The following is a 16,832-nucleotide window of genomic DNA, read 5'->3' on the forward strand; positions in this document are numbered from 1 at the left end:
TCCAATTCTTCAGTCTCACAGGTGCTAATGTCCTACAGGATAATGAAGAATAATTATTGAAACAACAGAAAGAAAGGTAGAGTAGCCAGCAAGAGGAACAGGCTATTTCCTCCATTAGCTTTCTCATAGCACAAACAGACAGAAATGTGTTACACTTCTTTAACACAGGCCTAAATTGTACCATACACTCTGCTTAAGATTAGTAAACTCCAACTAGCAGAGACTCAAAACAACAAAATGACACAGTGCTTTTTCAAGCTGGTCATTGGTTTATGATTCTGGCAACTATTGACTAACTAGCTACTCATTACATCTGGAATAAATAATTTTGCATTCGAGAATAGCAAAGATTTAGTGAAGCACAGCACTGATGCTGCAGAACATTTAGGGAAGCGTGACACAGCACTGGAAACACTTTGGATTGTAGACTATCATGGAATCATAGAATCAACTACATTGGTAAAGACCTCCAAGATCAAGTCCAGCCCTTGATCCAACGCTGCTGTGGTTACTAGACCATGGCACTAAGTGCCACATCCATTCTCATCTTAAAAACCTCCAGGGACAGTGAATCCACCACTTCCATGGGCAGCCCATTCCAATGTCTGATTACTCTCTTGTAAAACTTGTCTTCCTAATATCCATCGTAACCCTCGCCTGGCACAGCTTAAGACCATGCCCTCTTGTAGGCTTCAAGTAGCTTAGTTTGCAGCAGTGCCCAGTGAACTAAAACAAATGACAGTTCCCTAGGGAAAATGCCCTCCATGGTGAAGCAGCAGAGCCATCTGCTACTCGTTCTCACTGCACTCTGCAGTCCTCGAGGTAAATGAGTGGAATGGTATAGCAGGCTCTGACTTTTGCCTGATCAGAGCTTTTGGTGGGAGTGCATCCCTCTGTCTATATTTTAGGCAGGTGAAAAAAATCCCTCAGACATCTTCAGGTGAGTTCAGGGAGCTATGGTCCTCTTCACGTAGGCAAAAAAACCCACAACTGTTAAAGAGCATCTTTCACTCTTTATTTTGATTTTCTCCCAAATACAGTATACTGTTTGCCATCCCACACTTGCTTCTACTACCTGGCAAACCAGTAAGAAAAGCTCCCCACAGCCTGGACAACGGTGCTGCAGGAAGGGTGGGCACAGGCATGCTGATCTCCCCTCCATGCTCACCCCCACCTCATACTTACCTCGCTTACCTCTGCCATTTATTCCCACTGAAATATCCTGATATGACAGATGTTGGGCAGTTTTCTTCATTGTTCCTCCTAGCCAGTGCATAAAACTTGGGCCACTGAGCTGAAAGTCACTGTGTACTCTCCTTTCCTGCCCTAATTCACTGCTCTCTTACCCTCACCGTCTACAAAGCTGGTTGCACCACTGTCTAGCAGTACATCCTAATCGAGGAGGCAGGCATTGATGATCATTCCAGACCATGAATTCCAGTATTTTCCAGGCACACAGGTTATCACCACCCCAACATCTCTCCACTACATGCCTATAAAGTCACACTCTTAATTGTGCCACAACAGAAAGGTGGCATTCACTGTGGAGTGGCTGTGGACCACTGATGACAGCTTCACTGACAGCCATCAGGGGGCAGTCCTTGAGTCAGAAACATTAATAATAAACAGATGATCTTCTAGAGGGGCAAGATGTGATGAAGAAAGCTGTCCAGACCCAAACCTAAAAAATTGACAGCAGATTTTTTTCAAGAATTATTTTATTTTAAAGAAAGGGTCTAAGTGAAGTGTGAAGAGAAGAGAAGAGAAGAGCAGAGAAAGGGATGCGTGTTCAAGAACTAAAAAGGAAATAGCAAAGAATAAATGAGAAAAGATAAAAATGTCAAGCAAGCATAGAGGAGGAAGCCACCTTGATACTAATAATGCTTTGGTAAGTGAACACAGAGCTGGTTCCCCATAAAACCTGGGACACTTTCTTGACCTGTGGAAGCTAAATGACAATGAGGAAGAGTGTATTAACAGTAACTTACAGGGTCATGGTTAATATTGCATTTGGGGGGGGGAGGGGAACTGGAACAGGACAAACAGATTATCTTTCTTTACAAAGAAGGGAAAATACCATATAAGAACCTAATAGGAAGGAGCCCTGGGATTTCTCTCTCCTTTTTTTTTCCCCACACTTCACACGCAGACAATCAGAATCTACCTTTATCTTTTAACGTGTACATTAAAAACTAAAATAATTGAAGGCAATCAATATTTTAATAAGAGCTACTTTTTATTAAGAGCTTGGTCAAATTGGGAGGGTCACATAATAACTCCAGTTAGATCATAGGCAATGATGACAAAAGATGAAAACCACTTCTAAATTTTGAGGCAAGAAGAACGAACACATTCCTCTACAATGAAGAAAGCTAGAGATGGGAATAAGGGACTTGAACTGGGGAAAAAAACCCACCACATTTATATTCAATGGGAAGAGAAATTTCTGACTGGAGATGTCTAAGCAAAGGCACAGATCCATTTAGGGAAGCTGCAAAATCTTCACCATTACAAACTTAAAAAGGCTAGCTAGAAAATCACTCCTAACAAATAATTTTTAAGTACAGTTGATTCTGTTTTTGTTTGGTAAAATGGGCCAGATGGCACTCCTTTTCTACGATTTCTATTAAAAAAATATTAAAAAACAAAATTCAAATTTTCATTACACTGGTACCTGAAGCTAGAAAATTCTGATCTGCATAGTTTAGACCATACCATTCACACTAGAAATTTTTGTCTTGTAATTGGTTTTGTTTGTAAACTCAGAGATTAAGAATTAGCTCTTCAGAGATGAAGTTACCAAATCACTGTGTGTCCTTGTGCCAGCAGGGCCCCAAATGTTGAGGTCTCTCATGATACTATAATGACTTCAGTGCAATAGATTTTATAATATCTGTGGGGTCAGTTTTAAATCATCAGACAGTAATTTGCTTTTATGAACCTGAGGTTGCTAGAACCAAATCATCACACTGCAAGCAGGTCAGCACAGGTACAATGTATGTAACATGCCTTTCACAAGTATATTCTTGCAGATTCTACCTCCTACCTCAGAGCAGACATCATCAGTTACAAAACATGACTTGTTATAAATCTGTATAGAATCACCAAATATCCCTCCCAGACAGAAGTTTATCTTTTCCCTTTAGGAAATCTCTTCCTTTACAACATTTTAAACCCTAGTTACACCTCCAAAGTTTGCATAACTTGGACTATTTACAGTTTAACTTTCAGATGAAACCAAATATACTGCTTAGAAGTTAAACATCAAAAACACATTAGTTGGACTTCCAAGAGCTACACAAGAAAGGCCCAGGAACAAGCCTTACTGGAACAGAGTTTCAGAAACACTGTGACAGCACCAGAAGGGTTTATTATGAGAGGGTGCTCAAACCCTACAACAGACCTATTGGAGAGGTGGTCAGTGACCCATGTCTGTCATCTGTCAGTGTTGAAGAGGTACTTGGACAGTGCCCTTAACGCCATGCTTTAACTTCTGGTCAGCCCTGACGTGGTTAGGCACTGGGATCAAATGATCATTGCAGGTCTCTTTTAGCTGCACTATTCTATTCTACTCAAATTTATTCTTCATTCTACTTGCTTCTTTCTCTTCTAGTACATGCTAAGGAAATCTCTGATGACTTTTCTTCCCAGCCCTGCACTAGCAGAACACAGTGAATACCCATAACCATCTTTCAGCCTAGGCACTGGCTCTGTCACCTTTTGGGAACAAGACATGGGTCTTCTGAGGGAGGTGGGAGCTGTGAATCATCTCAAGACAATGGGACCATCCACACAAATTTGCAAAAACGAAGTGCGATGTGATTTTTGAAAGTCTTCTGAGTTCGTCCAGCTGAGATGACTTTTCACAGGATGGCAAAACCCACCATTCCTGACATTAGCAAGGCTCAAAGATCAAAACCTCAGTCTGATACAGAACATGTTTCTCATCTAAATGGATATTGTCTTATAAGTTGAGCAATACCTGTCCATTTTCCCATGGATTGTTTTTCCTCTCTTTGTGCTCATTTTTTGAGATGCCTGAGCTGTTTCCCTGTGTACTGAAACAAAATAGTCGTCGAACAACAGTACTCCATCAGTGAGAAGATCCCTGTGGCCCAATATTCTGTCTCCAAAGTGGCCAACCATCAACATTTAAAGCAGAGTACATGAGCAGTGCAAGTCTGCCTCTGTCAGTGTCCTGGGGGTGCTCACAGGTCTCAGTGGCTGTGATTGGCCTCCCCTGGGATGCCCACCCCCACTGGATCCTGCCACGGGCCCAGGGGATGTATTCCAGCTCAGCATGGGGCCTTCAGTGCATGACTGAGCCATGCTGGTGGTGTGCCCCTTTCTGTCTCTGTCTCCTGGATGGGTCTGGGACCTGTACTGCAGAGAGGAGCTCTCTGGGATGGAGCCCTCAGACCTGGGTCACAGCTTGCAGAATTCTGGGTGCAATACATGTTCTATTTCCTGTACTTACCATGAGTCAAATAACAATAAGACTGTTATTTGTCTGACACAACAGGGGGGTTTCAGCTTCAAAAACACTTACAAGGACATATAACACACAGGTTACAGCTAGAAACATGATCTTTTAATTTTTATTTTTATCCATCTGTTTCAGAGTTGATGCTCACAAGCACTAACACAACATGGATGTGTAGCCAGAAGCAGGCTGATGCACTTCTTAGTTTAGCTTGAAAATAAATCCTTTGCAGTCTGGCAAACACATGAGACACAAAAAGCAGCAGCAGGAATATAGGTCAGAAGAAGAGGTATGTGATACTGTGAGGTATTTTCCAGTGTATGTCAAGACAGGCACAATTTTGCCTTCCAAAACTTGCATGAAAAGCACTCTTGTGCCTGTCCTGTGCTTGTGTTGTAGGCAGGGAGAGCCGAAAAATGGAAGCTCTGGATAGGGCAGCAAGCCTGGAGCCCTTCCAAGCACAGGCTGTTTTGCACAGGCAAGAACCCCTGTGGAAGTGGAGCCAAGGGAAGAGCAGAGCTCGCTCCCACTCCAAGCTTACAATGGGCAAGAGGCCACAGAGAGAAAGGGCATGACTGGTGCCTTGGAGGTGTGAGGGCAGCAGACAAGAAGAACCAAGCTGCAGGGGCCCAGAGGAGCCCTGACAAGGGGTTGTGCTCAGTGCTACGAAGGACAAGAAGCAACATCCAGGGACCACACTCAGGGCCCACCCTGGGAGTCTAGAAAGCTTCCTCCCTCTGGATGAGGAGCATGAGAGCCCATGGTGCAGGAGTAGCCAGCACCTGGCCAAAATGGCCCAAAGGGGCTGCGGCAAGAGGCTGTGCTCCGTGCTGCAGAGAAAGGTAAAAACCCCCTAAGAACTTGCAGCCCACCATGGTGGGGGAAAAAAAGCCTTCCTCCCCTCATCTACAGGGCACAACAGGCCATCTTTGTGCTGCATGAGCAGCAGGCAGCAACCTAGCCAAAAGGGACTGGAGAGCCCTGACAAGTGGTCATGCTCAGTGCTGCAGAGGAAGGTAAAATAACTTGAGGACCAGTGCCAATCTGCCTGAGGGAAAACTCCTTCCTGATCCCAATGTCAGCAATCAGCTGCCCTAAGCATGTCAGCAAGACCTGTCTCCTGTCCCACAGGCTGGTCACACCTTCCAGGACATCACAGAATCAACTAGGTTGTAAAAGACCTCTGAGATCATAGAGTCCAACCTTAAGCCTGAGCCCTATCTCCCCTAACCTGGAGCCATCTCAGGGGTTTCTGAGAGTGGCCAAATGTCCTCAGCCTGATCAACCTGAGGGTCTAGAACCCTTCCCACACCTGGAAAGGCACCAGTGGGTACTACAAAGCCCTAGGACCCCCGGCAACATCTCTATCCCATTTCTTACAACAGCTGCCCCTGGCTCCACAGAGGCTGAGGACAGCAAACTCCACAGTGCTCAAGAAGGCATTCACTTGAACTTACTACAGCTATCTGTCTGAAGAGGCCTGACAGCCTCAGGCATCTCCAGGGGTTTGTGGTTCTTCTCCTTATCTGATGGGCCTGTGTCTGTTCCCCAAAGGCTGCGTGCCATTGGCAGCTGGCCTTGCCTCCAGTTTTCCTCCTTCCAAGTATTCCACCAGCTCCTCAAGGACTTCCTCTTGGATGTCTGTGGGCTGGCTCCAGGTCAGTTTTGATAGTGGAACATGGGAGGATGTTCCTTTTTATCCTGTCCCCAGAGCACTGCTGCATTGAAGGGTGGTAACACTGCGACGTGAGAGTGAGAGAATCCCCGCCATGCAGCTCTGCCTGCCACTTCCCCACTCACCAGCACTCCACACAACATCCTTCAGAGAAGGTCTTTGGGGTCCTGAGCCAAAGGAAGTCCTGTGCCCAGGGTGCTTTTCCTGCCCTTGGTTGCCATTCACTGGGCAAAGCTGTTGAGCATCATCCCTGACACAGCCTCTGCCACCTGGCTTCCAAGAACAAACCTTGTGCTGCTACTTTTCTCTCAGATCATGGAGGAAACCAACCCAGCAGCCCAGAAACCACCCATAATAGCTGTCCCCTCTGCATGATGGAGCTAATGTCCATGATGCTGCCTTGGTTTTTCAGAGGACCACAACTGCAGGAACACTGACTTTCCATTTGTGGAAACTGACACTCAAACTGTAAGGGACCAGTTGTATCAACTGAATATTACTAAGTCCCTTGGGCCTGATGGGATCTATCCCAGAGTACTGAAGGACTTAGCAGACGTTACAGCAGGACCACTCAGTCATCTACCAAAGGTCTTGGGAGGCCCCACCAACTTGAAGTTAGCCAGTGTTACATCCGTTTACAAGAAGGGCATGAGAGAAGACCAAAGAAACTACATATCGGTTAATCTAATGGTTCCTGGAAAAAATATGGAGAAAATCATGGCAGATTCTACTGAAAGACATTTAAAGAACAATGCAAGTCATGAGACACGGTCAACATGGGTTCACAAAGGGAAAGTCCTGTTTAATTTAATAGCCTACAATAAGGTCATGTGCCTGGATGAAGGGAAGGTGGTAGATGTAATTTTTCTGGGTTTAGAAAGGCTTTTGATACTGTTCTTCCCACCATCCTTCCACACAAGTTGTCCAACAGTGCAATGAGCTGGTGGTACACGGTGCACTGGGTGAAAAACTGAGTGCAAAGAGTTGCAGTGAACAGGGCAGTATCTGTCAGGTGACCAGTTACCAGTGGTGTTCCTCAGGGCTCAATTCTAGAGCCAGTTCTGTTCAATCTTTCTATCAGTGATCTGGAGGATGCAGTTGAATGCACGGGTAGTAAGTTTGGTGATGATACTAAACTGGGAGGTGCTACTGACTCTCCAATGGGACATGAAACCTTGCAAAGGTATCTGGATAGCATTGGGAAATCACCAGTGACATGAAACTGAATAAGAACAAATGCCAGGTTCTGTACCTGGGATGGAGTAATTCCAGACATGAGTCTAAAATAGGAGAGGAGTGGCAGGAGAGCAGCCCTGCAGAAGAGCCTCTGGGAGTGCTGTTTGGCAGGAGGTTCAGCAGGAGTCAGCAGTGTGTCCCCTGACAGCCAACGGGGCAAACCACATCCTGGGGTGCGAACACAGCATCACCAGCCAGCCAAGAGAGGAGGTTATTTCGCTGTACTTAGTGCTGGTGCAGTCTCACCTCGAGTACTGTGTGCAGTTCTGGGCCCCATCATTTAAAAAGGGTGTGAAGGTACTTGAATGTGTTCTGAGAAAGGCACCAAAGCTGGGGAAGGGGTTGGCAGGAATGGGCTCTGAGGAGAGGCTGAAAGTTCTGGGTTTGTCTGGTTTGGAGAGGAGAAGGCTGAGGGGTGACCTCACTGCTCCCTGACAGCTTCCTGAGGAGGGGAAGTGGAGAGCTGCTGAGCTCTTCTCCCTGGTACCCAGTGCCAGGACACATGGGATCAAAGCTGCATCCATCAGGGGAAGTTCACACTTGACATGAGGAAACATTTCTTTACCCAGAAGGTGGTCAAACCCTGGAACAGACTTCCTAGAGAGGTGGCCAATGCACCACCCCCAAAGCCTGTCAGCATTGAGGAGGTATTTGGACAGTGCTCTTAAAGCTATGCTTTAACTTTTGGTTGGCTCTAAAATGGTCAGGCAGTGGGATGAGATGATCATTGTAGGTCTCTTCCACCTAAACTATTCTATTCAATTAGAGTTGTTGGGATATAGAAGAGAGCACAAGGAGGTAAGTAATGCTATATATTGGGTTATCAGTTTAAACTGAAATTTACAGAGGAACCTAGAGATACAACCTCAGCCTTTTCATCCAAGTAACCTTGTTCTCAGAATTGACTTGGCCAGCCTTGGTTACCAATACATCTCTTCTGGTTTCATTTTAAACAGCCCTTTAAACACATCAGCATTTCATTTACTTTTATGGCTAGAATGTAGACTCCTAAATTGATCTGGTGCTTTAAAAAATTTAATCCAGGTTCTTTAGCTGACTGTTGGCAGCTTCCAGCAGACACTGCAAGCTCAGTATGTCCACACTTCCTGAATTTTGGAGGACAAGTCATTGAAGAAATGCAGTGAAGACTAGTGGAACAGTCACTGATTCAAAATCAGGGTGCCAGGGCACATGCTACCACAAAAAGCACCACCTGAATGATGTATGGAAATAATTTTTTACAACTCTCTGATTTAACACTTCTAAGAAAAGACAGACATTTGCTCAATACAAGATATTTTCCAGTTATTTAGCTTTTATCATATAAAGAGTGACTAGGCACACTATGGGCACATGCACTACCTACACCATATAACTAGAATTTCTTCTGGACTGTAAGGAACTGGAGGTAATGATAGCATCACTAGAAAAATAATTTCCATAAATAAAGGTTCATGTTTTAGAGCCACTCCATGTTTTTAAAACATACATTGCATCAATAACAAACAGAAAATTATGGATAAACACTTTGAAAAAACATTGAACTATAAGGATACATTAAATAAACTGAAGGTGCCCAAAGCCAATATAAACAACAAGATAAAACAACTCAGAATGTATTAAAAAAATCTCTTTAAGTCAGTGTGATATTACACACCTGTCAATGTCATCCTATTCACACCATCTGAAATCATAGATTTTCAACTCCTAGATACAATTTACTTGTCATCAAGTATCCAAAACAAATAAAACCCAATAATTCTGTATCATTCCCATTCAGATTTGTTTTTTTTGTTTGTTTGGGGGTTTTTTTTAAAGTAAAGTTTTAGCAAAGATAATTACAGATTTTATGTTGTATAACCATAAAGGAACTCAAAGCTAAACAGAAACGTAGGCATGAGAGAGTAGATGTGCACAGCTCATGGCAATAACTACACATGTATACCAGGAAGAAGGAGGCAAGGATACAGAGTTACATAGTAATGTGTCCTGTTCATTATCAGGCCACTAGTACTGTGACCTACTCTGTGTCAAGACACTAGTAGCTTGTATATAACCCTGTAAATAAGGAACTTTTAGACCACTAACATAAGAAATTACCACCACAGGTACCAGATGAGGCCAAAATTGCCAGTAGTCTGACTGCAACACATGCAGATCAAACCAGACAAATTTTCCCCTTGTTACCATGGCTGATCACCAACATGAAGGTAGAGCAGCCCATCTGTCAGAGCCTACCAGCATCCCTGTTTGCTCCCAAGGCACCTGTTGGACTTGAGGCAGCTACCCTGGGGCTGGTGCATGAGCAGTCTTTGCCAAGCACTGGGTACCTCAGCTATTCAGATACTCTTTGGTATGCCCGCCTATTTCTGTGACCAGGACCTCCCACATTTCAACAGTCACAGCTGGAACCAGTACATGTGATTATTAAGACTTGCACCAGTGCTTTTCCAGATGGTTAATCACAGCAACACTGAGAAAGACACAAGGAAATTATCAGCAATTTTAGGCTTCAACTACCAACCCAGATCAACTCACACCATAAAATCATCAGACCTTTCCAAACTATTAAAGAGCGTATTATGTGTTTTACTCAAACAGTTGTAGTCAAAACCTGCAGGAATGGAAATGCATCATGACTTTGGTATTGAAAAGTCCTCATGAGCTAGACTAGGAGTAATTCAAACAGAAGATCACTAGCCTACAACAGCCTAAACTACTAGATTCTTAAGGACTAACGTGATTATGTATAAGACTTTTCTACATATTAATTCTTGCAAATTTTATGCCATTAGAGCTCCACAGAATTCAATGTGTGGCAAAAATATGGGGATTTATAGACAGTGAAGTAGAAGAAATATGGTCAAAAAATAATCTCTCTTAATTCTCCAGAGCCCTATTACCTAGGGCGTATTACAACACAAGATATATGCTAGAGGGGTTTTATTAGCCCTCAAAAGAGACGACATGCAATGCTTGCTGACAACCATGTCTCCAAAATTCATGCTGGGAACAGCTTTATAGCAAACTGTACTAGCAGCAGACACAGCTGCTATATATAGTCATACAGAAATGCTTTTCTGCTGTGTTTAATATCCGTATCTGTAGTCCTGTTTGAGACACCCAACAGCTACACAGGAGCTATCTGTGTGGAACATCCATACCAATCGGCTTTCACTAATGAAGATGAACAACACAAACAGTGGCCAGTAAGGCCCTCATCTTTGGCCAGGAGTTCCCGCAAATTCTCCCTGACTTTGCCCGCTGTTCGTTTCCAGGCTACAGCAACACCAGAATCGGCACCGTCTTCCTAAGCAGTACACACCATCAGCCGCAGAACGTTTCGACTAGCCCCGTGACATCCCAAGAAGCTCCCCAAAACCGCGGCAGGGGATGAGGAAGGCGCGGGCCGTGCCAGCCCTCCCCCCGGGCTCCTGTCACACAGCGGTGCCTGTCACCCCGGGCGGCCGCTGGCGGGGCTGCCGGGCGGGATCGCCGCAGCTGGGGATGAACCGGCGTGGATATTAAAGGAAAGGCAATCCTCTTAGCAGGGCTGGCGGCGAGGCGGTGAGGCGAGGCGCTTCCCGGCGCGGGCCGGGGAGGCAGCGCGGCCACCCCTCCGCGGTGCGGGGCGATGCGCAGCCCCTGCCGCGGGCAGCCCCGCGCCTCCTGAAGGGCAAGGGAGCCGCGACCGCTTCGGGCCTGCGGCAAGGGGCCACCGGCAGCGCCCGCAGCGCCGCGTCCCGGCGGGGAGCGAGCGGCCGGCCGGCGGGCCGGGGACAGCGGCCGGGTGGTGAAATGGGCCGGTTACATAATAGGGCCGGCGCCCCCGCTCCCGGCCCCGGCTCGGCGCCCCCGCGGGCACGGGCAGGGGGAGCCGCAGCGGCGGGCACTGCGGGCGGATGAGCGAGGCTGCATCCCTGCACGGACCCCCGGCACCGCCGCCGCTCCCTTCTTCCCTCTGCGCCCCTCCCCAGCAGTTCCCCCGCCCCGGAGCGCACCTTCTCCTGAGCGCGGTTGAGGCGTTTCTGGACGTTCTTGGCGAAGATGCCGGTCTTCATGTCGGCCATGGCTGGCGGCGGGGATGGGGAGGGGAGGCGGGCGAGGCAGAGCCCGGCGGCTGCGAGCGGCAGGGGAGAGGCAGAGATGGAGGGATGAAGGGAGGGCGAGGAGAAGGAGGAGGGCTTTAAAGACACAGCGGGGAGGGGCGGGGCCGTCGCCGCCTCAGGTGAGCCGCGGCCCCCCCGCCCCTGCCCGCCCCCGGAGCACGGGAACTCCGCAGGGCCGGCAGCGTCGTCTTTTAGGGATGAAACACATCAGGAGATAACGGCGATGATGATTTCTAGAAGTCGCCAGCGTTGTCGCAGCTGACGGCTGCGTCCAGTACCGGCACAAGCCCCATTGTACAGCCAGATAGCATATTTATTCCCCTAGAAGTTTCCACCAGGTCAGAGTCTCTCCCAGTGTCCAAGCTCCTCTGACATCTTTCACTCTGTTTTTGGGGCTGCAGCATCACAGACCTGCAGTGCATCCCAGTTGGGCCCGAGCTGGACTTGTCCAGCACAACCATCAGCCGTGCTGGGCTCACCATGCCCGTGCTGCTGAATGTGGTACACACTGAACTTGCCATTTGTGCTATTTTAGACATCCTCCTCCCATCCATTGCTCACTCCTGTCTCAGTGTAACAGCCAACAGCAGTAAACTAGCTCCAGACTGGTTTCAGGCTTTTGATCTTATTTCTGAAATTACAGCTTTAAATCAAAACTAGAGGGCAGTCACAACAAAACTGTCTGTCCTCCCTTGACACTCAAAATCTTTCAAATACAAAATCTCTCAGCACCAGTCACTCAAGATTGGCAGTCATCCTTCCTACATATCATGCCCCCAAATTCACTCCTGCCATTTTTTCCTGCTGTTTGGCCAAGCATGGAGTTCCCTGTTATGGAGAGTAGAAATCCAGTGACCTTGTATTTCTGACATCTGCCCAGTCCCAGACCTGCGTGACACATTTTTCTGTACTATTAAGAAGCGGATTTAACATACCAACTGCAGCAGTAGCAATGTTTATTAAGAAATTGTGACCTATTTTAAGGTTTGAAGGTAGGTGGTTACTCAATTCTCACATAAACATAATTTAAAAAGAAAAGAAACCAAAAACCACAAAACCAAACATAAACCAAAACAAAAGCAGAAAACCAAAGAAAACATATCATAGCAACCAAGGAAATTATTTTGTCTAAAAGATTACAGGAAGTCTCTTATAATGCTGTTAGGCTGGTGAAAGTTCAAAACAAAATCTCTTGCACAGGGCTCCCACATTTTTTGAAGTAATTTTTCACATCTTCAGAGCTTCTCTTTCTGGTCAGTTTGGTATCTAACTTCACCACTTTAATAATGATTCAAAAAATCATGAAAAGAGGTGGTCTTAACTTTGATTACTTATGCGTTTCCTTCATCAAAGGTAGCAGGTATCAGCAGTGCAGGGTGCATTTGGTTGCATTTGGTTGCCTTGGAGCTAGTAGAGGGAGGGAGAACATCCTCCTGTGCCTTTTTGTCCCCTGTTGTCTGATATAATAGCAGATCCTGCATCACCAAGCCCAAAAGCGCTTTTCCATGCTGGTGGATGAGGAGCATGAAGATGTGTACTGTCAGACAGCTGGTCTTTTCCTCCTCAGTTGGTTGACATGCACTGCCTTTGACCCATTTAATTGCCTTGGACAACAGCCAAGGCTTCTTCACTGGCTGATTTATCAATGGGTGTGTTGCTCTCTATCAGCTAGAGTTTGGAAAATAATTATCAGCAAACAATCAGGCTGATTTCTCCATACTCTCTGTCTGTTGCATATAACATTTATTGTAATTCTTCAAAGAAAATCTTACCTTTAACATGTGTTTCAAAGCAAATTTTTCTCTGTTTTGCTCATATTTTTTCTGAAATAGTTCTTATTTAAAAATTAATAATCCTGTAGTACAATTTACCCTGTTTATTTTCTCCTTGTTTTTTCTTGTTATTGTTTATTTGGTGTTATTTTAAAGTGAGATTTCACTTCAGTTTCACTCTTGAATAGCAGTCATTCATAGAAAAATACTCCTAAGAGAGTGGTGATTTTTAAAAATAAAGTTTCTAAAGGGAAGGGAGAAGGTAAGTATTAGTACAACTGTTGTGTCACCAGTTTTGCCAGGTGATGATCTCTGTTCACCTGAAATGTTCATCAGAAGAAGAAGAAATTGGCATAACTTCTGACTCTTCAACAACATGGTTTCTCATCACTCATTTCTGCATTCTGATCATTATTTGTGCACAGCAATACAATTAGAAGACACTGGTCCATAGGAGTAAATTTTACAGTATTGATGATAGAAAAATTTGGCAGCTGTCTTTCAGCCATCTCCATTGCAATGATAATTAAAATATAGACATCAAATGCCATGGAGTAATAAGCAACTTGCACCTCAAAGAGCTCTACAAATCACAACGTATGGACACTCAAAATTCACACTCTAGACATAGCAGATAAAAGACATCCCCATCATAAGCACACCACTATAATATTCAGCGTAGTGGCAAATTGGAGTGGGAAATGAAGCTGCAGGACAGCCCAGGAGTTGAAATTGCACTGTAATGTGGATTTGGAGAGGCAGAATGCATGGACATAAATACAATGCCAGTTGGAACAAATATATTAGCATACATGGGAAAGCAATATGAGAAATTGAATGGTTTCAGGAGTTACAAGACCTGAATTTTAAATCTCGTTTTGCAAGTGACAGCTTGGTACTATACCTGCAGTACAGGTCAGTTTATCATGGGCAGTAAAACACTGTCTAAATTATCTGGGCAGTTTCTGGAGGTCTTGCTGCCTTTTGGATATGAGTCACAGAGAGGAGAGCTGTCTGTCTCACATGACAAGGAAAGTAAGGAACATAGTGGAAAATACACATCAAAACGAAAATGTTTTAATAGAATAAGTGTAGCTCTAAACCCTGTAAAAATCTAGTCCAGACGAAAATTTTAACAAACATCTGAAATTAAAAAAACAGGTGTTCTATATTTAATACTTAGGCACCTATTTTTAATTAAAATTCTTCTTATTAAAGACAAATACAGGGGTTTTTTGTCTGTTTGTTTGTTTGTTTTTACATTTTCCTATATTGCCCTAACTTCATATTAACATCCTCTCTCAGCCATTAAAGTGCTAACATATGTTGAACTGATACTGACATTCTGGCACAGAACACCACTTCCACCACTGGGAAGTATTTTATCTGAAAGGTGCCTTTTGATTTCAGCTTCCTTATTTGAACCTATCCAGCATCACAGAGCTACATACAGGTAGGTAGTGTTCGACACTGCCCTCGCTTGTTACTTTGTATGTCTGTCCTGCGATTGACTTCGATCAGCAAATTTCTGGGTTGACAACCCGGGCACTGAAACTCCACAAAATGCGATTTACATGGGAAGGCGCCACTAATGAAGGGCTACAGAGGTTGCTCACAGAATAAGCACCAGTGATGTTTCTGTAGGAAATTCTTTCCGGGGTAGCACCCATGGGACACAGATGTCCATGCTGGACTTCTGCAGGGGAGAGATACATACCTTCCATCCTCCAAGTCCACTTCCCTGGGAAAAATTTGAGAATTTCCTGGAAATTAGAGAAATTAGCTTCAAATAGAGGGGAGAAAACTGCTAGAGAGAATTCCTGAAATTACTGCTGCATTTGGGTGAATCTTTTCAGGTTTGAGGCAGTACAAGTAGATAAGAAGACATGACAGGAGATCCAAAATCCTTTACGTTTTGCAGGTAGGGGTGGGAGTAAGTAATTAAGTATTACTTAGTTAACACCAGGCTTTTTCACTTTTTACACAGGCAGTGTGTCAATAACATATAAACTTGAGGAAAAGACTAGGGTGATAAGGACAAGCTTCCCTGAGATCCAAGAATGAGTTTCAACATGACCAGAGCTACAGGGATGCACAGCTCCCTCCCCTCCCTCAGTGAGCATAACTGCCAACCTGGACCTGCAGATAAAATCGTCTTTAAGTTGTGTCATTTAGATGGCAACAGTGTCTTGATAGTCTGGGTATACAGTATCTATTCCAGCATTAGGAATGAATGCTGAAGTAGATACTTGTGCTCTGGTCGGCCTCCTGATGTATCAGGTTTGTAATTAAAAGCATAATGAACTCTACAGAAGATGAATTTTGAAGAATCATGCTGACAACATATGAGCTTTCCCACCTAAGTAGGAAGAACTCCCACCACAAATTCAGGTTTCCTTAATTCAGCAATAAAGGTAATTGAAAATTGCTTTTGAAAAACATGAACCTAAATGGCCTTGACACATTTAATCTTCTCAGTCAGAAGGACGTTGGCCAGAACCCGAAATATCTGCCTTTTTAAGTGACAGGTAAAAAGGACAGAAAGACTTTCTGTAGGACATCCTTTGGGTCTTTCCTGAAAGAAGAGTCAATCTCTGCTTAAAATGTTTATTTCTCTACACACAATTTTTCATACCCTTCCTCTTCTCTTTCCCATAAATATATTTACAATATTCCTAGTATTTACAGTGAGTATCTAGAAAAGCACACCTTTTGTTTGCATAACAATGAAAATTACTATTGTGACACTTAGTCTCCCTCTTTTTTAATGTTTCTTTAAAGCCATTCCAGCACATTCCCCATACTCTTTGGGGAATGCCTCACCAGTGGTGAGTTTCTCTCTCAAGTTAGGCACTTGTGAAGAGGACATGACAAGCATGGCACCAATTTGATTCTATACATTACTCTTTGCTTGAGAATTGGCTGTTAATGGCATTGCACACATCTAGCCTCCCTGCTTTTATACCTAGTGCAAATGCACATTTATACAGTGATATTGCTTCCATCACTCGTGAGCTAGAAGGAGGGATGTAGGAAAAAGATGTGTAATCCTAATCCTGAAATGTTTAAAATTTGGAGAAAAATTACTAGCCATATTCTGATTGCATTTGCACCTAATTTAGAAAGGCCATGAAATGCAAGATAATATATACATGCAAAATAATTAACACATTTATGCCAGTTTGAAGGTCATATAATTTGTTTTACTTCAGGAAGACAGATGTATGTGAACTGATTGTGCTGGTTTAATATCTGACACATCATTTTCTAAATATCAGGAAATTTTTCCTCCTAGTCACTTTAAGCACTATGGAGGTTGGAAGCCTCCTCTTCTGTGGCAGCTCTTCTTGTCTTGACACTCGCTGCTTTCAAGGAAGCAATAACAATTATGAGCAGCCAGGGATCTGCTTGCAGGGAGACAGAAGATTCTGCAAAAGCAACACTGCCCAGCTGTTGCTGCTAGTCCTAGATGCACCAGGCATGTCCTAAAAAGCCATGGTTTGCAGGGGCTAATGTGACCTCTGGTGACAGGAGAGGCACTTTCATCATGAAAACTG

The 16,832-nt window shown here is 44.5% G+C and overlaps 1 protein-coding gene across 2 annotated transcripts in view; it reads right to left on the reverse strand.

Annotated features, from left to right (window-relative positions):
* Nucleotides 1-11,562, reverse strand: part of AMPH (amphiphysin) — a 123,780-nt gene extending 112,218 nt beyond the window's left edge. For both annotated transcript variants that reach the window (XM_050320083.1, XM_050320075.1), the window contains exon 1: nt 11,396-11,562. In XM_050320083.1, coding sequence (XP_050176040.1) covers nt 11,396-11,464 — 69 coding nt within the window. In that variant the 5' untranslated portion in view covers nt 11,465-11,562. The remainder of the gene's footprint in view (nt 1-11,395) is intronic.
* Between the last annotated feature and the right edge of the window lie 5,270 nt (nt 11,563-16,832).

The sequence above is a fragment of the Myiozetetes cayanensis genome, unplaced genomic scaffold, assembly GCF_022539395.1.
Source record: "Myiozetetes cayanensis isolate MyiCay16 unplaced genomic scaffold, myiCay2020 scf1, whole genome shotgun sequence".
NCBI lineage: Eukaryota > Metazoa > Chordata > Aves > Passeriformes > Tyrannidae > Myiozetetes > Myiozetetes cayanensis.